This window comes from Hyla sarda, chromosome 4 (genome assembly GCF_029499605.1).
Source record: "Hyla sarda isolate aHylSar1 chromosome 4, aHylSar1.hap1, whole genome shotgun sequence".
Taxonomy (NCBI): Eukaryota; Metazoa; Chordata; class Amphibia; order Anura; family Hylidae; genus Hyla; species Hyla sarda.
Genome location: NC_079192.1, coordinates 339,060,859 through 339,084,530, shown reverse-complemented (window position 1 = coordinate 339,084,530; position 23,672 = coordinate 339,060,859). Strand labels below are relative to the sequence as shown.

Below are 23,672 nucleotides of genomic sequence, written 5' to 3'. Positions count from 1 at the left end.
ATTGGGGAGGGGGGCTGTGTAGGGGTATGTGTATATGTAGTGTTTTTTACTTTTTATTTTATTGTGTGTTAGTGTAGTGTAGTGTTTTTAGGGTACAGTCGCACGGGCGGGGGGTTCACAGTCGTTTCTCGCTGGCAGTTTGAGCTGCGGCAGAAATTTTGCCGCACCTCAAACTTGCAGCCGGATACTTACTGTAATCCTCCGCCCATGTGAGTGTACCCTGTACATTCACATTGGGGGGGGGGGGGGGGACATCCAGCTGTTGCAAAACTACAACTCCCAGCATGTACGGTCTATCAGTGCATGCTGGGAGTTGTAGTTTTGCAACAGCTGGATGCACACTGGTTGTGAAACACCGAGTTTGGTAACAAACTCAGTGTTTTGCAACCAGTGTGCCTTCAGCTGTTGCAAAAGCTACAACCCCCAGCATGTACGGACAGCGGAAGGGCATGCTGGGTGTTGTAGTTATGCAACAGCTGGAGGCATACTACTTTGGCTGGGGATGCTGGGGATTGTAGTTATGCAACAGCTGGAGACACACTGGTTTGCTACTTAACTCAGTGTGCCTTCAGCTGTTGCAAAACTACAACTCTCAGCAGTCACCGACAGCCAACGGGCATGCTGGGAGTTGTAGTTATGCAACCACCAGATGCACCACTACAACTCCCAGCATGCACTTTAGCTGATTGTGCAAGCTGGGAGTTGTAGTTACACAACAGCTGAAGGTGCACTTTTCCATAGAAAGAATGTGCCTCCAGCTGTTGCAAAACTACAAGTCCCAGCATGCCCATAAGGGCATGCTGGGAGTTGTGGTGGTCTGCCTCCTGCTGTTGCATAACTACAGCTCCCAGCATGCCCTTTTTGCATGCTGGGAGCTGTTGCTAAGCAACAGCAGGAGGCTGTCACTCACCTCCAACGATCCTCGCTGCACCAGGTCAGTCCCTCGTCGTCTCCGCCGCCGCTGCTCCTGGGGCCCCGATCCCAACAGGGGCGCCGGGGATCGGGGTCCCCAGCACCCGGGGTGCACGTCCCGCACCCGCTCACGTCCTCCGGAAGAGGGGCGGAGCGGGTTGCGGGAGTGACACCCGCAGCAGGCGCCCTGATTGGTCGGCCGGTAATCCGGCCGACGAATCAGGGCGATCGCGAGGTGGCACCAGTGCCACCTCACCCCTGCTGGCTCTGGCTGTTCAGGGCCGTCTCTGACGGCCCCGATCAGCCAATAATTCCGGGTCACCGGGTCACTGGAGACCCGATTGACCCGGAATCCGCCGCAGATCGCTGGACTGAATTGTCCAGCGATCTGCGGCCATCGCCGACATGGGGGGTCATAATGACCCCCCTGGGCGATATGCCCCGATGCCTGCTGAACGATTTCAGCAGGCATCGGGGACCGGCTCCGCTCCAGATGGTTGCGGGGGGCCGGTAAAACACATGACGTTCTCATACGTCATGTGTCCTTAAGGACTCGGAAATGGAGACGTATGAGAACGTCATGTGTCCTTAAGGGGTTAAAGTGGCACATCCAGACGCTGTTTGCAATGAGAGGATTAAAATGTCAGCCGCAGACGGTAGTATTCCAATGATGAAATATTGGAGTTTAATAAGGGACACTATATCAGCGGACAAGAACAGAGGACTCAGTGGTCGTGAACAGAGGACACTATAGATAAGCGGTCATGAACAGAACTTCAAAGATCTGAATAAAGAACTAACAAACATATAGAGTTCAAAACACCAGACAGGAAAATGGATAAGTCTGAACATACTCAAGAACGAAACAGGAATAAGCTTAATCCCCTAGAAAATCTCCGGTAGGCACAGGAATAACAATACCCTCTTAGTCCCCATGGACAGGTAAACGGGATCTATTGCTAAAAAGGAATTAACAGATACAACCGGATATAATTATAGAACACTGTTCACACTGAACACAAGACAGGATAAATTACAATCCCTCAAAACACATCCAGTAGACAAGGAGTCCCCATGGAGCGGTAACAGGGATGCAACATAGGACACTGTTCACACTGGATACTCCACTCCACTAACGAAGTAGCCATTAATAATAAATCCAAATAGACTACTGGCCAGCGGCACACTCCACAGCGTGGTCAGAAGCTGACCCAGTAGGAAAACAGAAGTATAAAACACAGAACTTCATATAAACGGATACAAGAAAAAACACAGTGTGAGCAGACACATAACAGAAAGGATATACAAATCCTAAAACCGACTAAACAGACACAACTTAAAATCTACTAAGAGCATGCCACATAAAAATTGGCTAAAACCAGAAAATACAAAGTGCATGCTAAAACAGAGATAGTAGATTAAAAGCACAAATAAAGAGTGTTTCACCAAGAGCTCCATGCAGCATGTCCAGCATCTTAGCAAGTCAGGATATAATGAAGTATCACCAGCCCTGAGGCTAGGCTGAGCTGATCCTTATCACCCTAGGAGCAATTGGATAGCAAGCCAGAGACATTAACTATTGCCTGGCCAGGAAACATAAAACTGTTTACACACAAGCAATCCAATAGCTGTGTGTGAACACAGACCAATACAGACATGACACTGCTGTTTGCAGTGGCTCTATGTTTCCCTTCTGTGATTTTTTTCCATTTATTGTTCCCCCAACACATTTTATAGTGGCTGTGCCTAGTATTGCAGGTTGGTCTCTTTCCCTTAATTGGGATTGAGCTGTATAGAGCTAAAGTTCCAGACATAGCTGTTATATAGTGCACAGAGCTTTGCTTAGTACCAAAAAAGTACCATGACCCCTTTCAGTCAGCTTATCGGTGGGGTTGCCAGGAGTCCAACCCCTAACAATCTGATATTAATAGTGAATACTAAGACAGACCGATATCAAAATCCTGGAAATCCTCCAATTGTGGATTTGCTTAGAAAGTGCATCTCCCAAAAGACATACGAATTTTACCTAAAATTTGTATTGGTTTTCACAAATGAATTGATGAGGATCTCTTTCCTGATGTTTTACAACCACAATATGTTAGGAAGGAAGACATTTTCCATAATTTTTCTACAATCATTAACTTCTATCGACATCAACTTTGTGATCACAGCAAGTTATCCTGGAGTGTGTTTAATAATAACAGACATCCCTCTGCAGAATCCTGTATTCCACAGCCAAGATGTGTATTACAGGATAAAACGATAAAGGACAATGTATTATACTCAGGGTGGCCATAAATCATTTTGCTACAAATAAAAATGAGGCTTAAGAGCGCCAAGTAGGTCTAAATTACTACCAAGCAGAAACTCATGATTTATTAACAGGGACAAGAAAGTCACTAAAAAGTGCAGCTGGCGTTCCAGGTTCTTATTTGATAGCATGCCAGATAGAGTCAGCCTGGCAGAAATGATAATAGCAGATAATGTCTGAGAGCGTCTGGCAGAAATAGATCTACTGTACTACAAGCACCAAATGCCTTTTTTTTGCATTGAACAAATGGATAATTGGGTTTAGTATATAATACATTACATCCAGTGTGCTGGAAAGTCTCAACGTGAAGCTGTTTCTGTCAAAAGAAATCTAATATTTCCCTCTAGGTTTTCCTTAAACAATATTATAGATGTAGATTTATATGTAATTTATTACAAACAGGAGGGTTCTATCTTGGATATATTTCCTTGATCAATGCACAAGTGAGCATTAAATCTCCAGTATGCAATGCACAGGGAAACATGTAAGCTTCATCAGAAACATGCTGTACATGGAAACGATAAGACTGTTCTCTTGTTAAGAGGCAAATACGTCTTACTTGCTTATTACCTTGCAATATTATAACACATCTGCTTTTTGTATAGTATATTAGGGCCCTTTTTTCCAATAGGTAAAAGTAGTAAAATTATTGGCAATAATAACAACATAATTTTTATACAACAAACAGAGATGAACCAGCAGACACACAACAGCAATGAAAAGTTTTAATACCATGTAAGGAAGATGGATTCATTAGTGTGGTGGTCCTCAACCAGTGAATTAGTAGCCATATGTGGCTCATGGCACCTTACTGTTTCACTCACTATAGGGGCTTTGTGTTCTTACCATGTGCACTCGCTACAATGGGACAATCATAGAAAAAGATTATAGATATGTACTAGAACAGCACAGCACTGTCTAGGAGTATACTGGTGTGTCTGATTTCACATTACACTCCCCATTTGACACATGAACATTTTGACTACAATGTGGCTTTATTTTCATGCAAAGTATATGGATACTATTGCTGCTGGCAGCTTCTGCTAGGCAGAGTTTACTGTAGTCAGATTTACACAGCTCTAACTGAAATAATTTCCATCAGTAGTGTAAGTCTGTCACTATGGAGCCCCCCCTATTGGCAGATACAGATAAAGACATTTTAATGTCACATTAAGGTGTAACTGATTCTTCCCATGGAAGGAAGGGTACCAGATACTCAGACGTAGTACCTAACGTGGCACCTTTATCTTATCAAAGTAATTATCACTTAATTCTGAAGAAATAAAAACCTCTTGTCAATGTATAGTTGAGTTTCTGCTTTTAAAAGAGTGGTTTATGTAAAGCAAACCTGGTTGTATGCATGCACATCTGTTTTTCCATTTGTGAGAAGTAACCATCATTATACACATTTCAAATTACAGTCCGCTTTTTCCATTTGTAGGGCCGAGACTGTGACATCCCTATCAATGGTTGCATTCAGAACCCATGCCAGAATGGAGGAACCTGCCATACCAGTGACGCCAATAAAGATGGATTCAGGTAATTTAGCCGTGTCTGGATTGTTTGGATTTGATCATCTGCTTTATGTATATGATGTGTATGAACAGTAAAGTGCTATGGAGAGTATATTCCCATGTCAGTGATGAACTCAATTCTGCCTCATTAACGGATCATTAGTTAACAGATACACATTAGTGACTTCAGTATCGCCACTTAGCAGCTTGTATCATTAGACATCGCCTCTGGTTGTCCTGGAAATAAGCCAATTGCCCTTCATAACCAGGCAGAGTGTCTCTAAAGCCCTGATTCATTTTTTTTTCTGACATTTCAAATGCAAGTGTCTATGTGACCTGTAGAAATGAATGTGTACTAATAGCCTTAAGCATACGTATTTGTAATAACACAGCAGGGTTTCTAGAGGCCACAATGTTAAACGTTCTCTTGCCTCTTGGTTCATTAGTAAAATAAAGAAGATTTAGTTTGTTGGTTCATATTTCAGGTATACAGGTATGACGTGTCCCAGGACCTTGGGTAATAGGTCATAAACTGAACATGTCATATTATTATTAGAACACCAACAAAAAAAACTAATGAAAATACTGAAAATCTACATTTTTCTGGGTTTATGTCTAGACATTGTTAATGGGACACAACGGAAATTTTCCTGTTCTGAGTATTTAATGTTCATTTGTTCTTCTCCAGTTGGCAACATAAAGGTTCACCTGGTAACTTAAGAATATTGATATTGGAGCTGAAAATAGAAAACACTTAAAAAATAAATTTCTTCTATTACACTTTTTCTATATGAGTTTTGAATATTTGATCCTTTTTTATTCAGTTAAATAGCACTGCAGGCTATTTTATTTTCCCAGTCAAAAGCAATTAAATCTGACAAAAGGAATTGTGGATGGGGTTTTATTATAGCTGGGAAATTTATGGCATAGCCAAAGCATATGCCGTAAATGTCCAATATGTGAGGGGTCCTACTTCTGGTACCCACACCTATCTCTAGAATGAGGGCTTCCTAGCCCACACCGGCCTGCTTGTAGCTGCCAGAGCTGGTCAGGAAGCATAAAACAGTCTTGTTTACTCTAGATGACTTTAATGGGAGTTGCATAAAGAGTGTAGTAGCATTGGCTACACTCTTTCTTTAACTCCTGAGTTTACATAAACTGCATAGCATGTGATGCTATGCTGTTTTGGTAAGTCCTATTAAATTCAATGGAAGTTAGGCAAACTAAATAAGCTTTCCAATGACCCCTAGCAGCCACAAACAGGCCAGAGAGAGCAAGGAGCCCTCATTCCAGAGATAGGTGTTGGTCCCAGAGGTGGAACCCACATCTATAGGACATGTATGGCACCATGGGGACAGGGGGAAGCAAAGACAAAGATCAGAAAGCAATTTTAATGCTGTGAATACTAAAAACTCCTTTAAAACTGATATAAACAATCTTTCAGGACCTTACGAACAAAAATGATTTATTGGGTGTTTTTCTAATGCCCCTAAAACGTGTAAAACATTTGAAAAAGTGTTTATAATGTTCACAGAAAAATAGAAAGGAGGCTTGTAGCTGTTAATCATTCCTGGACACCAGAGAAATTCACAAGGAAATCAATGCAGACTTTTCTATTTACCAGAAAGTAAATTAGATCATTTAGCTACAACTGATAGTAACAAGACTGCTAATAGAAGACAATAAATCACACTTCACAACCAGTGTTTTTATAGGAGTCCAAGATACTGCTTCATAAGCAAAAGCAATCCTGTCTAAGGGTTTTGTCGACCATTTCTAAACTGTCTAATAAATGAACATGTATTGGTAATCAAAGTTATTTTATTACCTTTCTGTGGTCATTCTGCTTTTGATGGAAACTAAGGTACATCCTGTAACTGCCAGTAATTCAGCCTATGTGAAAGGGGTTACAGTTAAGAAGGTGTAGTGAGAGGGAAAAGGTTGGCTGAATTCCTGCCTAGAGTGTCCTGTACACAGGAATAGGAAGTCCATTATAGGATGTACACCAGACAGGAAGGTGGGCTAATGAAGACAACAGAGAAGACAGTTTGCATCAAAAGCAGAGGAAAAGCATGAAGGTCCACAAAAAGGTGGTAATATATTTAAAGGACCATAACCTTAGATAAAAGTTTTTTGTGTTGGTAGCAATGGTTATGATTAGAGTTGAGCGAACTTACAGTAAATTGGCAAACCTTGCGGCTCGGCCGTTGATTACTTTAGTCAGCATAAATTAGTTCAGCTTTCCAAGTGCTCTGGTTGCCTGGAAAAGGTGGATACAGTCCTAGGAGACCTAAGACTTCACAGACTTTTCAAGGCAACCAGAGCCCTTGGAAAGCTGAACTAATAAATGCAGACTAAAGTAATCAATGGCCGACCTGCAAGGTTTGCCAATTTACTGTAAGTTCGTTCTAGTTATGATTGACCCAATAGTGATCAATTCTTCCCCTGTAGGCAAATGTTTCCTAAATATGGTAACATATTCTACTAAATGGGTGATGAGATGGTGAAAATATTAATAGAAATTATCATCTGTAGACAAAAGAAAGGACTTTGCCCATATTGACTTGTTCCCACTGTTTTTCATAGATATTGAGATGTATTATGTTAGTATGTATCTTTACACAATTATTTATTCTGTTAATCTATTCTATAGTTGTGCTTGTCCATTGGGATTTGAAGGTGATAAATGTGAGATAAATCCAGATGACTGTGAAGATAATGACTGTGAGAACAATGCTACCTGCATAGATGGAATCAACAATTACCTCTGCCTTTGTTCACCTAACTATACAGGTATAAAAGTATTATTATTTTAATCCTCAAGTCCTAAATCATTGCTGCTATAATCTGTTCATACATTCTAGACACTTAAACTGCATTTCCCTTAAAGTAGTATTCCATCGTAATTTTTTTGTTGGTATATTTTGCTGGACATATTGTAAAAATGAAAAACAAGTGATGCTTACCTAATTCAGGCCCCTTGAAGCTCCAGTGTCCAGCTGCTAAACTCTTCCCCCTGCTTCTGAGACAGGGAGTAGGAGCAAGACCTGTCTGCTAGGCCAATAACTGGTTGCAGCTGTGTCCCATCTTGGACAGTGATTGGCTGAGTGGGCAGGTCCTGCTCTAACTTCTTGTCTCTGAAGCAGAGAAAAGAGATAAGCAGTGGGGTACTGGAAGTCCCTGGAATGGGAGCTGCTGGGGACTGGGGTAGGTACATATTACTTGTCTTTTATTTTTGCAAGAAAAAAAAATAAATAAATAACACATATATATATATATATATATATATATATATATATATATATATATATATTAGTAGTAATTCCAAGCGAAAGAGCCAGCAAAGACCCCCTCTTTTGTGCTGTGGTGGAGATTGCATATATACATATATATATTTATATATATATATATATATATATATATATATATATATATATATATATATAAATAAAACTCTGGAATGGCATTTTAATGGAAGCTTAGTCTAAAAGGTGTTTTAATCTTTTACTTGGTAATTTAGCAACATAGCAGATTTGATAATAAGCCTAATAATAAGCGGACAGTGCCTTTTCTTTAGTCATCACCTTTAAGCTGTCCCATTATTATTATTATCATCACAGGCATGATAACTATGAAAGGTGATATATCTATATATATATATGTATATATACGGTATATATAATCAGAAAATCACATCATTTGCAGTAGGTGATGGTCACAGCCTATCGTATTCTCTTTACAGTGACTGCACCGGTCACTGAGGATGCCCAGAACACTTTCCTATATAAGTCAAATGCCTATATTTATCAATCCCAGACAAATACTGTTACTTGTTGTATTGTCCCAATATACTTTGTCTGTATATAACTTATGTATGAATAACTAGGACATCCATTAAATTGTATTGTAGTTCCACAATGAAATGTGCCAATGATTGTCCCAATAGCTATGCACAAAATGTCAGTTTTGATATTGCAAGCGGTGTGGCAGACCAGACTATGCATTCATTTACAGAGCATATAATGTTGTATAACTCACCCTCCGAGGGATATCAGAATTGATGCAGCACACCTCTTACCTCACCGGGGGCCAGGCTCCCGTAGCATGGGACTTGGAGATTGTGCGTACTGATGTATCTCAGTGTGGCTGGTGGGACTTGGCCTTGGACTTGCGTCCTCGTGGATGTTGGGTGCACACTAGCGCTAGAGTCGCACAAATGACAGAGGACAGAAGGTGAATGGGATGATTGACGGCAAAACTTAAAAGTTCAATTGGTTGTAGCGGATCAATCTTTGGCTGTAACTGGTATTAACTAAGTGGCATACAGTGCTATACTGACGTGTTTCAGAACCAGCCTTAGGTTCCTTCTTCAGCAGTGGTTGTTACAGTGGGGGTAATCACCTTGGTTATATAGAGGGGATACCCCTCCCACTGGTGATGCTAATAGTGGCTGATACAACAACTCGGACTGGATTGGAGACAAAATAGCGATAGAGACAAAGTGATAGAGACAATACACTTTGTCTCTATCGCTATTTAGTCTCCAATCCAGTCCTAGTTTTGTATCAGCCACTATTAGCATCACCAGTGGGAGGGGTATCCCCTCTATATAACCTAGGGGATTACCCCCACTGTAACAACCACTGCTGAAGAAGGAACCTAAGGCTGGTTCTGAAACACGTCACTATAGCACTGTATGCCACTTAGTTAATACCAGTTACAGCCAAAGATTGATCCGGTACAACCTACTAAACTTTTAAAGGGTACCTCTCATTAAATAAACTTTTGATATCTTTTAGATTAATGAATGTTGAATAACTTTCCAATAGCATGTTAATGAAAAATATGCTTCTTTCTATTGTATTTTTCCCGATCAGTCCTGTCAGCAAGCATTTCTGACTCATGCTGGAGTCCTAAACACTCAGAGCTGCCAGCCTGCTTTGTTCACAGCCAAACAGGCTGTGAACAAAGCAGGCTGGCAGCTCTGAGTGTTCTCCTTTGTGAACAAAGCAGACTGACAGCCTGTAGTGTTTAGGACTCCAGCATGAGTCTGAAATGCTTGCTGCCAGGACTGGTAGGGAGACCCCTAGTGGTCATTTCTTCAAAGTGGAAAATTAAATAGAAAGAAGCATATTTTTTAATAACATGCAATTGTAAAGTTATTCTGCATACATTAATCTATAATATATCAAAAGTTTTTTTGATGAGAGGTACCCTTTAAGTTTTGCCGTCAATCATCCCATTCACCTTCTGTCCTCTGTCATCAGTGCACAGTGCTAGTGTGGGCCTGATATCCACGAGGATATAAGTCCAAGGCAACCAGTGAAGAACGAGCATACCACATTGTTCTTCCTCTGCTTGCCGAGAAGTTACTGAGAGCGGGAGTCCCACCAGCCGCACTGAGATACATCAGTACGCACGGGAGCCCAGACCCTCAGTGAGGTAAGAGGTGCACTGCATCAATTCTGATATCCCCCGGAGAGTGAGTTATACAACTTTCTTTGTTCTCATTACTTTGGTAAGATTAAAGCTGAGCTATGGGCAAATCAGACAGTTTTTGTAAGGCTAGTTTACATCATAAGTTTGTGATCCACTCAGGCATGATCAGTTTTAGTGTTGCTCACGAATATTCGCAGTGCGAATTTTATTTGGGAATATCGCATAATCGCGAATATTCGCGAATATAGCACTATATATTCGTAATTACGAATATTGTTTTATTTTTTATTTTTTTCACAGTACACATCACAGTGATCATCCCTCTCTGCTTCCAGCTTGTGTGGTGTAAAGAAGGCTCTAATACTACTGTGTGAGACTGGCATGCCAATTTTGCGCATATGCGAAAATTTGCATATGCTAATTTTCATATATGCGAATTTTCGCATATACTAATTTTCATATATGCTAATTTTCGCTTATGTTAATTTTCGCATATGTTTATTTTCACATACGCGAATTTTCGCATAAGCAAAAATAAAAACGAGAATATTACGAATATGCGAATTTAGCGAATATATGACGAATATTCGTCCATATATTCGCGAATATTCGCGAATTCGAATATGGCCTATGCCGCTCAACACTAATCAGTTTATTTAGTTGAATGGATCATATTTTGAATGGAAAATAAACTGCATCATTAAAAGAACAGAAAATTTGCATGTTCAGTAAAAAAAAAAAAAATTGAACATTTGCATCAGTTTGCTTCAGATTTTTCATCAGTTTACGGCAGTTTTTGTCTGTTTTATTTCCTCTGAGCATGCTCATCTTGAAAACCAGACGTAACTGGAAGGTCAAAAAAACATGTGCATACAAAACCTCTTCTGGTCACATCTGGCATCATAGACTGTAATCTTAATTTTTACTGTATGTTAGTGTTCCATTTGTAGTCTTTTTTTGGCCAGACAAAAAGATAGTTTATGCCATGGTTTTTGATCAGGTCAAAAAACTGGCTACAAATGGAACTGAAGTATACTGAGATGACCTGATCACAAGATGATTCATTGACATCAAAGGGATCAGTACATGTCAGTTCTTCTGTCTTTGCCAGATCACAGAAAACAAAAATGCTGATGTGAAAGTAGCCTCAGAAAAAATACAGCCACCATTGTAGAATTTCCCTTAAAGTGGTCATCTGAAAATTCAAAGATATCCCCTATTCAAGGGGCCTCCATTCCTGAGATCTTTGGGGATCCTATTGTCAACCAACTTAAAATCATGGGATAACCCCTTTAATGGGAATTTATTGTATATAGATTGCAAAGATTTAGCAATGAAATATGAAAGTAATCTAAACCCCAATGGCTAGCTGCTAACTGTTTCTATTATATTTTATTGTAAATAACACAAAACTAATGGTATTTTTTTAATTTAGTTTTTATAAGAAACCTAGTTACCCCAGGTCCTATATCTAAGTCTGTTTTAACTGTATGGCCATTGTGAAAGAAAAAGTAAATACAGGGCGCTAAATTATTTTATTTACCCCTGTACAGAAAATAAACTATTCATTCTGTAAGAAAGTTGTTATGTACCTGTACACATCTACACATAAATGTATCAACCTCATGCATAGAACAGGGAGGTTAAAGAAATCCTAATAACTTGTACAGTTGGCTCTATTATTAAGATCTCTTTTTACTCATGATCTACCAACCACCATGTCCAAACTGTATACGTGGCTAAATATAAAAAAATATATAAAACGCTTTCTTTCACTTCATTTACATATTTTTTGCTGGGTAGTCAGGCTAATGACCTGGCATAAACATACTGTAGTCCCATTTTTCATTTTACAAATACTTTTCTGATGAATAGTGCTTTAGATTGTGCAGCAATAATGCAGGTGAGAGCCGCTGAGTGCCAGGAGGCAGCAAATGTCTGGTTGGCAATTCAGAAATATGTTCTCTTGAAATGAAATGTTGACCAGATGGTTGAAGGTCATTTCACTTTTCAAATATTTGAGCTTCATAATTCATATATTGTCTGTGTGTTTCATTTTCCCCTTACAGCTGTTATAAGCCGCAGTGTCTTAACACATACAACCTGTAATTGTAACACTGTCACTGAAAAAGTGCAAATACTGTTCATACACAAGTACTTCTAACTGAAGTTGTTTAAATGGGCACTGTCATTAAAAAAATGTTTTACATATGATACAGAAGGTGAAATAAATAAGATTTGTATCAAATAGGGAGAGCGAGTGCTATTCACTGCCTATGGCCAGACCGCACTTCTTGAGTTTGGTCTCCTGCCAGTCCAGCAGGAGACAAAAGTCTATGCTTTTGAGCAAACGTAATGTGGTCTGGACCAGAAGGGAGACGCCTAGTGGCCAGATTTATAAGGCCATTAAAGTGAAATAAAAATATTTTTTTTTTACAGGGAGTAAAATACAAATCGTATTTATTCTACCTGCTGTATCATAGGCAAAAATTTTTTTAATGACAGTGTCCATTTAAAGAGTTTTATATTCCCTTATTCTAAAGATTGACCAGGTATCCGACACTGTGTATATCACAGAAATAAATTATGTACGTGGACAATATAATAATACAGAGAAGGATGCCCCACTTGCACTAAAGGTCCACATGACAAATTCCAGTTTGTACAACAAAATATGCATCTGGTATATGACATAGGGATTGTCCAACATGACAGAACGCCTATGCATACAATTCTGAGTGCCAATAATGAAAAACGTTTCTTATCTCATATGGGTTTGACTAATTGTATTTACTAAGCAAATTCCATGGTATACATATTGCTCTTCAGGGTTTGGGAATTTTTTTTTTTTTTTTTTTACCAGATCTGGTATGGTAATGATGCTGATAGACATCCAGGAATCAGACATTCTTGGTTGTATATGATAAGTGTATAAAGGGCTGTCAGATATGTTCTGTCTGACTATCCAGAGTATAGAGAGAGTGATCCAAAAGTATATAATTCATTTCAAAGATGGAGGATTTTGTTGTCTCCACTCCACAGAAGAATCCAGAATTGTCTGAAATATTCTTAGTATTCCATTTTTAATTACAAGTGGACAGAATTATAACACATTTCAAGGTTGGACCCCTAAGTTGGCAGGTATGCCTTGCCAAGGGAATCCTAAGGGGAACTCGTTAGCTGTATTGGCTGCTAAAAGCTGCAGACACTGTTGGATAGCTGTTGCGGTATAAAAGCAAATTATACCTGTCCTGGAGCAGAGGCGGCTATCAAACTTCTAAAATCGCCTTTTTTATTTCTTAGTGTCAAGGAGGTGAAGCCAGTTTGCTCAAGTACCACAGCGGGTACAAGTACCACTGGGAGGTGAGAGTGAGCAAGGACTTGTGCTAGGCTGTGGAACTTGAGCAGCTATGCTCTGCATCCTCGACACTCGATTGAGGAATAAAAAGGTGATTTTATAAGTTTGGCAACCACATCGGTTCCAGGAAAGGTACAGTTTGCTTTTTTATCTGAACAGCCCTTAGATGGAAATGGAGCTGACAGATTCTCTTTAGGTTTGCAGTGTCCACCCCACCATCCATCCCCATTGTTTCACCTGTGTTGCAGATGTGAATAAAAATAAAGTAACTCTAACATTTTTCCCGGTTCTGTGCCATTGTCATGACCACACAGATAAGCACTTCAAGTATTATTTTAGCTAACACATTAACAAAAACATGTCATTTGTCTTACCTGTAAAGTTCAGTTTTATGTATAATTTTTCATGTAAAAATCTCTGCATTCTATTTGAAGGTGAACTTTGTGATGAAGTTATTGATCCATGTGTTCCTGAGCAGAACCCATGTCAGCATGACTCTAAATGTATTTCCACTGACAAAGGATACAGGTAAGAAAAAAGCACAATAGCTAGACCTTTTTCAAGGATGTGTGTTAAAATGCACTGAATGTAACTTTTGTACCCAATTAAATTTATAGTACATAGTAATTATATAGTGGGTCATTTACTAAGGTGCGGCAAGCCATGGCAGTGGGGTATATTCAAATTGTGTGACATTTCAGTATATACTCTGCTCATGCTAAGTGGGAGGGAAGGAGTCTGGAAGGGGGCTCGGCATTGCATAAAGGAGACATGCTGGGGGTTTGTGCCTCTTAGTTAATCGAGTGCACCAAAAATGGATCAAAATACAGCAACTTACAACACCATCAAATCCTCAATAAACCTGATAAAACTTACCGTAGCTTATATTTAAATCAGTAAAAGTGATGTAATATAATATTAAAATTTCCACAAAATATTGACACACTAGCCTCCAGTAGCTGGGATAAACTTGGTGCTAATTAATACAGAGCAGTATATTCTCCTCTGTCCCAGTTATTAGGTGCGCACCAAATATTGTCACCAAGTATTCATAAATATAGCCTAAGTCTGCAGTCCTCAGGCCATTATGTATTGGTAGTGTGCAACAAAGAACTTTAAAATACAGACAGACACAGCCCCCCGACATGTTTCGCTCAATAGAGATTCATCAGAGGTCTGGGTGAATGAAAGTTTGTTTTTCAATCCGGGCACAATGGAGTTGGAATAGTCTTCACTAGACTACTCCTGTAATGTAGAGGATGCCCCTTTGTTATGCTTAGCGGCCTACCTAGAGAAAGATAATGTGAAGGAGGACTGTACTGTCAATTTTTATATGTCTTAAGGAAAAAAAATTTCACTGAAGGCATCTTGGACAAATCATATAATAGCTGTGAATTTTCATGAATAAAAAGCTTTTCTGACATCTGTGGGTTTTGGCTTATGCAGTCTAATCTGCTTTCACCTCATTTAAAATTATTTGCTACCTGTAACTCAAGTGCTCTTCAGAGAATATTCGTTCTGCCAAATGGTGCGCTCCAGAATGTGCCACCAAACTGTTATTAGTTCAGCATGATGCGTAATTCTCTGGTGAAGCAGATGGAAACATTGTGCTGTGTATTTGTTCTAAAAATTAATACATTCTGGGCATTTAAAAATGAATAAAAATAAATAGAATAAAAATAAATTGTAGATACAAATATAGGCAAGGGATGGAGCCATTCGGTTCTATATATCTCTTGTCAAAAAGATTATGGTTTATGTTCATTGTAATTATACTGGGTGATAAGTCAGCGACACAACTATGCAGAACAGTCATAGAGGGGCCTAATTCTTGTGTCTGGGTCATCATCTAGAAAATAAGATGAAATCCTCAGTCTCATTAATAGACTCATTTAAAGTCTGCGATAAAACAACATACCAAGTATTAAGGGCTTAACCTGCTCCCGTAGAAGCCCTGATCATTGGGAGAAGCTTGCACAGAGCATGTCTATATAATACTAGTCTATATGAACAGGATTCATAGCTAGATTCCATTACACATGAAACACGCACTAGTGATAAGGTAACAAAACTCTTATTTTCTTATTTCCCTTGTCATTTATTCTGTGTACTGCAGCTAGTGTATCCTGATTTAGTATTTACTCTTCTGTTCTTATATTTTAAGGTGCGAGTGTTCCCCTGGATTTGTAGGGCAGCATTGTGATATAAATGAAGATGACTGTGTCCACCATAAATGCCAACATGGAGCTCAGTGTGTGGATGACGTTGGAGGATACACCTGTGTGTGCCCACAAGGCTTCAGGTAATTATTTAACATAACTATACAGCTATTTGGCTCATTGCAAGCAAACAGATGCAGAATTGGTCCATGTATATATGTGTATACACTGTATTCACAATTATTAGGCAAGTAAGTATTTTGACATATAAGCATTTTTATGCATATTTTTCAACTCTAAGCTATTTAACTTGAATAATTAAAGGGGTTATCCAGGAATAACCGGAAAGACAGAGCTAATTTCTTTCAAAAACAGCTCCATCTCTGTCACTTCAATGGAACTGAGCTGCAGATCCACACCCAACCTGGAGACAGACACAAGCAATTTTTGAAAGAAATTAGCTCTGCTTTTCTGGATAACCTCTTTAAGCATATCAGGTGATGTGTCTTTCTGCAATGATGGAGGGTGTAGCCTATGGAGATGAAACACAATATATTAAGGTTTTTAGGCAGCTTGATTTCCTCAGGAAAAATGGGCAGATTTAATGGAAAACACGCGTCACAGCTCTGCTCCCTAGGCATATTGAGCAGAGCTATGATTCAGCTCATGCCTGGATTGTCAATCACGCTGAGGGGGCATGGTTACAGAAAAGCTGACAAGGATGGCTCCCACCCAGGGGACTAGTTATGGGTCAGAGGGGAGACACCTTTCAAACTTCAAGCCTTCACCATTGCTGCCCGCATGAATTGATATCTTAGCAATATCAAGAGTGCCACAAATCCGGGCTTTGGTGCAACCAACAGAAGAAGATTCTTGTAGATAGCAATACAGTCTTTATTATGCCAGTATGCAACGCGTTTCAAGGCTACAGTACCTCTTCATCAAGTATATAGGCTTTATAACAACAACATATGTTATGCAGGCATTTAAACCTGGCGTTTGTTGCATCAAGTAATAAGCTCCACCCACTGGGCGTGTGTAAAATATACAATAAAATATTCAGTTACAATGAGTAATACTTAAAATGTCAGTACTATGATAAAACAATGAGAAGAGGAACTGGAGCAGGGTAATAATCGCTAGCTGGATGATAATTCATAAAACTGTATCTATGTGTGGCAATAGAGCGCATCGTGCTGATCTCCGTAACTGCTGACACTGGGCCGGCTCTACTGCGCATGCGCCAAGTCAGGAAAATACTATTGATGACAAATCTTGGCACGGGCCGATGTGTGAGTAGCTAGTGGTGCGCATAGGGAATAGATTCACTGTGCCATGGTGTTGTGTCGAGGTGTGTATGGGATGAACAAGCACACTGGCTAGAATGGAAATTAAAGATCTATGAAAAAAAGATCTATTAACAAACCCACAGAACCGCAATGGGCACGTGATTCGCGCCAGCTTTCAGGAATATATACATGGGCGCTTACGAACAGGAGTATATCTATAATAACCACTAATGGGTAAAGAACATCAAAATGTATAAGAGATACATTGACAACCTACTCTTCATATGGCATGGAACAAAGGGAGAGTTTGAAGACTTTATGAAACGTCTCAATATCAATAATTATAACATTTCACTCACTGGAAAGTGCTGTGCAAGTTCCATAGAATGTCTTGATCTGGAACTTTCCAAACAGAATGAAAAATCACCAAAACCTTCTTTAAAACAGTTGACTGTAACAGCCTACTATCTTATAACAGTTGCCACTACAAAAAATAAATGGAAGTTAAACCTCCCATATGGACAGTTCCATTGTCTGCATTCCATCATCTACAAAAACTAAGGATTATAAAGCACAGAGTACCATTATATCCAAAAGACTGGCTGACAAAGGCTATCCTAAAGAAATAATCAAATCTGCGTACCAATGGGCCCTAGCCGGACCAAGAACTGGGAATACAGAAGCAAACATTGATCCGGAAACACCTTAAGCCAGATTCACTCCAAAGAAGAAACACGCCGCAGAAACAGACTATAAGCATAATTTTATTACTACCTACGCTACACAGAAAAAATCTCACTGAAAAAATTATATGTCAATAGTGTCAACCAAAAACTAGTATCACAGCAAGGCACTAAAATTTTACTTTTAATAGATTCCACTAAAATCCCAAAACAAACAAATGAATGTGATTATCCACCACCAAAAAATATTTTGGTATTAAAAGTTGATTATAGCAGTCATTTGGTACAACGTGCTTATATATATAAAAAAAAAAAAGTATGTTTGATAAACATGCTCCAACCCTCGTTACTCGGGGGTGATTTTTATAGACAACTACTCCAGAAAGAAACCAGGTGGATTTACCGGTTTAAATCCACCACTCCCCTAGGTATGAATGAAGTTCTCTCATTCGCTTGTTTTATTTAGCACTCCTAATTTTCTACTTACGACTCTTTGGTAAGGACCTAGTGCTGGGTTATAATCATATTATCCTCTGCACATATTTTGGTCCAGGTAGAACCGATTTTCCAGCTCGGATATTATTTATTATACCATCCTGACCGATCGTGGTCAGAGACTGTATATCCTTTGGAGGCATTTATTTCAATCATTGTCCTCATGGGTCAGTTATCTGTTTCATATCACATACTAGACATCTCCACTAATTACACGAGCTTCCTATCATCCTGATTTTCTTTTTACCCCTAGTAGACACACATAGGTAGGGTAAATGACTGCCAGTTTAGTCACCATAAATCCCCATTGGGATTTTCTCCCCCATGTGTTACTACATAAGAATATCAGTGGTTGGGGAATTTTGATTTTTTCTTTCTCCCCGGCTATTAATAATATTATCTGAACAATAATAGCTCCGATGGAATTTAAGCAGTTATTTTGGCCAGAGTTATGGTCCCCTTGGAAGACTGGACAGCGTGTCTTTAAATCATTGTGCGTTTTTAATTCAGATGGTTATATATATCCATTACTTTGTATTTTGATGGCCCCCTTAAATTGGGTACTATGCCTTTAAATGGACTATGCTCTCTCTCTCTCTCTCTCTCTCTCTCTCTCTCTCTCTATATATATATATATATATATATATGCTATATATCCATTTCTTTGTATTTTGATGGCCCCCTTAAATTGGGTGCTATGCCTTTAAATGGACTATGCTAAATATGCTATTTTAACTTGACTAGTAATGTATCTATCCTCAGTTCAGCATCATTTGACATTATGGCAGTGCATTATGAATGGTGGCTTTGTTAATATAATCAACATTCATTGCCCGAATACAGCATTCATTTCTTCACATCGGTGAAGGCTGCGCAGGCACATAGTGATGGAGGGGAGACAGGCTTCCTGCGGGTCTTGTATTCCATCCACTGCGCATGTGCACTGAACCGTCAATACACGTATAGACGCACAGTCTTCGGCCCTAAGTAGCAGTCATGTGACCGCTCTGTCAATCATCGGAGGCGCATTTACTACACAGGAACCAAGAATGTGCATATGGATGCACAGTCTCCAGCCCTGCACAGTGGTCATGTGACCTATTCACGTGACTGCCTCATTAGTCATCTGAGGCACCCTGACAGCCAGGGATCAGCACACAGATGCCGATTTCATCCTATACGCCCCCTCCAGGTGAGTCATACTGCTCAGTGCTACGTTTAACCACATGAATGGAGTGACTGACTGTCACTCATCTAGGAATCTCAGCAGTAATAGGCTAAGATTGACCTGGGAAGCATATTTAAAGGGAGCAAGCTCTCACTGCAGACATGGCGACAACACCATTAGGCAGCATCATCTTTTCTCCACCAGCCATCTTTACATCATCTAGATGTCACGATGCCATCATCTTCCTCCCATCATCCCCTTATCATTGGGGCAAGAAACGTGTTGGGATGTTTTTGAGCTACCTACTGACCATGTTAAGGGTCCAGATGAGTATTATTTACCTATACTGGACAATGCCTATATACCTATCACTATAATTGTATACAGGTTAAAATATCTTGAATTCCATGCATGTAAATGATAGATTACAGAGTATATATATCTCTGCACCAATTTTCCATCTAAGAGGAATTAGCGACCTGAGCAGATTCATGCTGTTCTATCCTTGGTTGCATTTATGACAAGTAGGATACCTTTACTCATATAGCTATATCACTTGTGATGCCTTTTTGTCTACATATTGCTACAAGTCCAGGGGATTTTGTATGGTTCATGTTGGAGAACAACCTATACACTTCATTGGCGATATTACTCTATGAGGAGCTCTGCCTATTTTTACTTTCAGTATTACGTGCCTCTGAAAGGAATTTTTTTTTTTTTTACAGTTTTTGACTTTCCAGAGTCAGCTTAATACGTTTTTTGGCCCATTTTGGGCAAATAAGGCTGCCTAATAATTATGCACACCCTGATCTCCTTAGGCCACACTCTCCCTCATTACACAAATACACATCACCTGATATTCTTAAATCCAATTAAATATGCAAATATGCTAAATACTAACTTGTCTAATAGTTCTGCATACAGTGTATATAGTGAAATTCCATCAAAACAATCTCCCAAAAAAAGAGAGGAAGGCTGACATAGATAACCAATAGGACAATGCATTAAACTACAAGTCAATTTAAAACTGTTTTATTTGAGATTGAACTCTCATTTCCATCAGTAGTAAGGTTGGAGGAAGATATGTGTACAATAACCTGCACCAGATTACCCTTGAAAGTTAGTTGGTTTCAGTGTACACTGTGCATTAGTGGTCATCTTCTTTAAGAGGGCTGTTCCCTTATAAGACCATTTTTCAATGCAATTTTGAATGGTTTTATTTTATTCATCATTTTTAATCAGTTTTGAATCAGAGGAACACAAAACAACCTCCTATGAGGTAGGTTACTGTTGCCTTCAAATAGAAAGAGTAAATTTTTTCTCTAAATATGGCAATTAGAATAAATCCCTGTCTCGGTTATTAATTACCAGCAATATAGTAGATATTAGTTATATTTATTGCTTTCAAGAACGGTGTCAATAAAGCATAAGGTTTTATTGTGGTATTTATTCAACATTATAGCACATGCACCAACAAAAATATGGTTCATTACTTATGCAAGGTCTAGCCTGATTGTAGGTTGAGGCTAGCGCTGTAATACAAACGCAAAAATTTAACCATATCCCTGAGAAACCAGTTATAAAATGTTTCTATGTAGTTTTATAGCTATACGATTTATTCTGAACATATGAAAACAATAATATTAAGAGTTTGAAGATTCATAGGTGGTTTTAAACTTAGGGGAAACTGTGCTTTTGAATTGAAAGAAAAACAGTCATCCAATTCACCCACACTAAACCCAATACACTGGGTTATAGTGTGGGTGAACAGGAGACCGATGAGGGGTCACTTACTGCTATAAGTACCTGCAAACTGGAGATCTGTCCATCCGAAGATCGGCTTCCATCTTCCCTGACTTGCGCGCTGGAGGTGGGCCCGCCGGCTCAATTTGAATCTTCATTGTTGCAGGTCATGTGAGCACTCAGTCGGTGCAGTGCACTGTGTGGGTGAACAGTCTTCCTTTAAAAAGGTCTTTTGATACATGTGAATATCATCTTAGGAATTATTGTGGGTTACCTTTAGGATAGTGTAGGACTATATTTTGTAAATTGGATTTCTGAATAGTGCTATAGTGGTGTGGACAGATTCCTAGTGCAGGTTTATAACTTTAAAAAAAAAAAAAAAGAAAATTCAAGCACATACTGTGAACTTCTGAGCATCTCTGGATCCCTGCTATTTTATCCCTAGATTCTATGACTATTTTGTTGCTCTATGGAGTGATTTTCTCGGCAGGAGATGGTTCGATTATTAAACGTGAAATCAATAGAAAGATTCTGAAGTTGACACGAAACATGGGTCAAAACATTCACTGCAATGACTTTATATTATAGTTACTAAAATTATATCATTGTATATTATTATACAGGATGAAACTGTACAATATGATGATTTGTGAATTTGTACCTGTGAATACGTGACACATAGCATATGCTACACTATATAATAAGGAATAATAATAATAAAAGAAAACTACAGTGTGTGACTCCTCAACTAGAAGGAAGCTGAGACACTGATGCTCAAGTCAGATCGGTATTTAGATTCATTTTGGTCAGGAAAAAAAACATCCTTCATTTAATAGGGAAAATAGGAAAAATAATAAGAACGTCATGAGTGTATCCAGAAAGGCCACCAGTGACTCCCGTCTATAATAGGGAAAACATTTTAATAAATAATTGAACAAGCTTTGAAGGCATTGCTTTCAGATGTCACTTAGCAGCAGACATAATGGCTATAGCTGGGTGGTCACTATGATGGTGATGCTATAAAAAAAGATGTGGCCACGGTAATCCTTGTTAATGTTTGGGTGGATTGTACTGTACGGTCAGTGTGTTATTACATTGTCAGGGAGAATTTCTTGCTGTCATGCTTACATCAAATAATAATGTTTAATGAACAATAATATAATTAATAAAATATGTAATTAGAATATCATACAGTAACATGCATTGTAGACTCCATTGCCTTTTACATTATATTTTAGAAGGAAAAATATTTAAATGCGTTTTCAATGAAATAGAAGTCAAATTTCTCAGTTTCTGAGAATGCAAACCTACAAATTCCTGTCTATGAGAGTTGGCAGTGCATGTATATTTCTAGTCTGATGGAATCAGGGGGAGTTCTAAAGGAAACAATGGGAAAAGTGGCTCAAAGGTTTCTTTAACTGACACTTATTTATATGGACAGGACGTGAATCCCACTAAACTAGAGACAAGGATACATTCTAAGAACTGTATGGGTCCAGCTACCAGTCCTCCCACAGTCTGACCTTTATCTTGTTTTATTGTCATGTCAGAAAAGTCAGTTATAGGAATCTCCATTCATGTCTAAAGCATTTAACTGAAATATTTGCTACATTGTAAAATGTTATAAGAAAAATAATAACTTATGTATATTTTAAAAATTTTTTAAAGTGGCCTCTTCTGTGAAATTTCCCCTCCTATGGTTCTACTTCAGACAAGCCCTTGCGATGAGTATGAATGTCAGAACGGAGCCCAATGCATTGTTGTACAACAGGAACCGGTTTGTCGATGCTTAGCTGGTTTTGCAGGTCAAAGATGTGAAAAGCTTATTACTGTCAACTTTGTTGGCAAGGATTCCTACGTAGAACTGACTGGTTCCAAAATTCGGCCTCAGGCAAATATATCTCTTCAGGTAAGTGAAATATTTATACGTATAGACACAAATATAATTTAACATGGTGTTAACTGGGCTTGAAAGGTATAGGAAATATGGTTTGACTGACTTTAATAGGATAATATACAGCAAGCTTTTAGGAAGACAATATAGATATAAAGTTATGGTCAAATGTAGCAAATTTTATCTGCTTTATAGTTGCCTGACTTCTGCCGAAAAACCTTATTCGTCATTTGTGGATATTTCTATGGATTTTATTGCGGTTTACAGTCTTTAGTAGTGGAAAATCTGCAACAAAATCTGCATTGAGTGAACATTTCCGAATTTGTTAGAAGAGTCTTCTGATACCTCTCCAGTGCAGTTAGCATTTCTTTACCTTGTATATGGTATGAATGGACTTGTGTGTCTCTGGCTCTTTCAGTTGACTGTCTGGCAGGCAATGCAAGATGACAGTGGCGCTACTCAGCACTGTGTACAGTAAAAAGAGTGCATGCTCACAGAATGAGAAGGCAAATTCTGTTGACATAAGGGGGAATGCCTGAAGTGAGCTGTACTAAATGTGTAGGAATGTACAGGGGAGAAACGGGGCAGAGAGGAATAAAAAAGGGAAGAGTTAGGCTGGATAGGGGTCTGTTAAACTTGGCGTAAGACACATGGTAAGCAAGAGAGACTGACTGTAAAACAGTTAGTGAAAGCCAAGCTAATAGGAG

General features: G+C 38.9%; 1 protein-coding gene across 2 annotated transcripts in view; it reads left to right on the top strand.

The window, feature by feature from the left end:
• The window catches only part of SLIT3 (slit guidance ligand 3), a 574,817-nt gene that overhangs the window by 525,876 nt on the left and 25,269 nt on the right, over positions 1–23,672 (top strand). For both annotated transcript variants that reach the window (XM_056516502.1, XM_056516503.1), the window contains 5 exons: positions 4,665–4,762; positions 7,391–7,530; positions 13,969–14,062; positions 15,699–15,836; positions 22,740–22,980. In XM_056516502.1, coding sequence (XP_056372477.1) covers positions 4,665–4,762; positions 7,391–7,530; positions 13,969–14,062; positions 15,699–15,836; positions 22,740–22,980 — 711 coding nt within the window. The remainder of the gene's footprint in view (positions 1–4,664; positions 4,763–7,390; positions 7,531–13,968; positions 14,063–15,698; positions 15,837–22,739; positions 22,981–23,672) is intronic.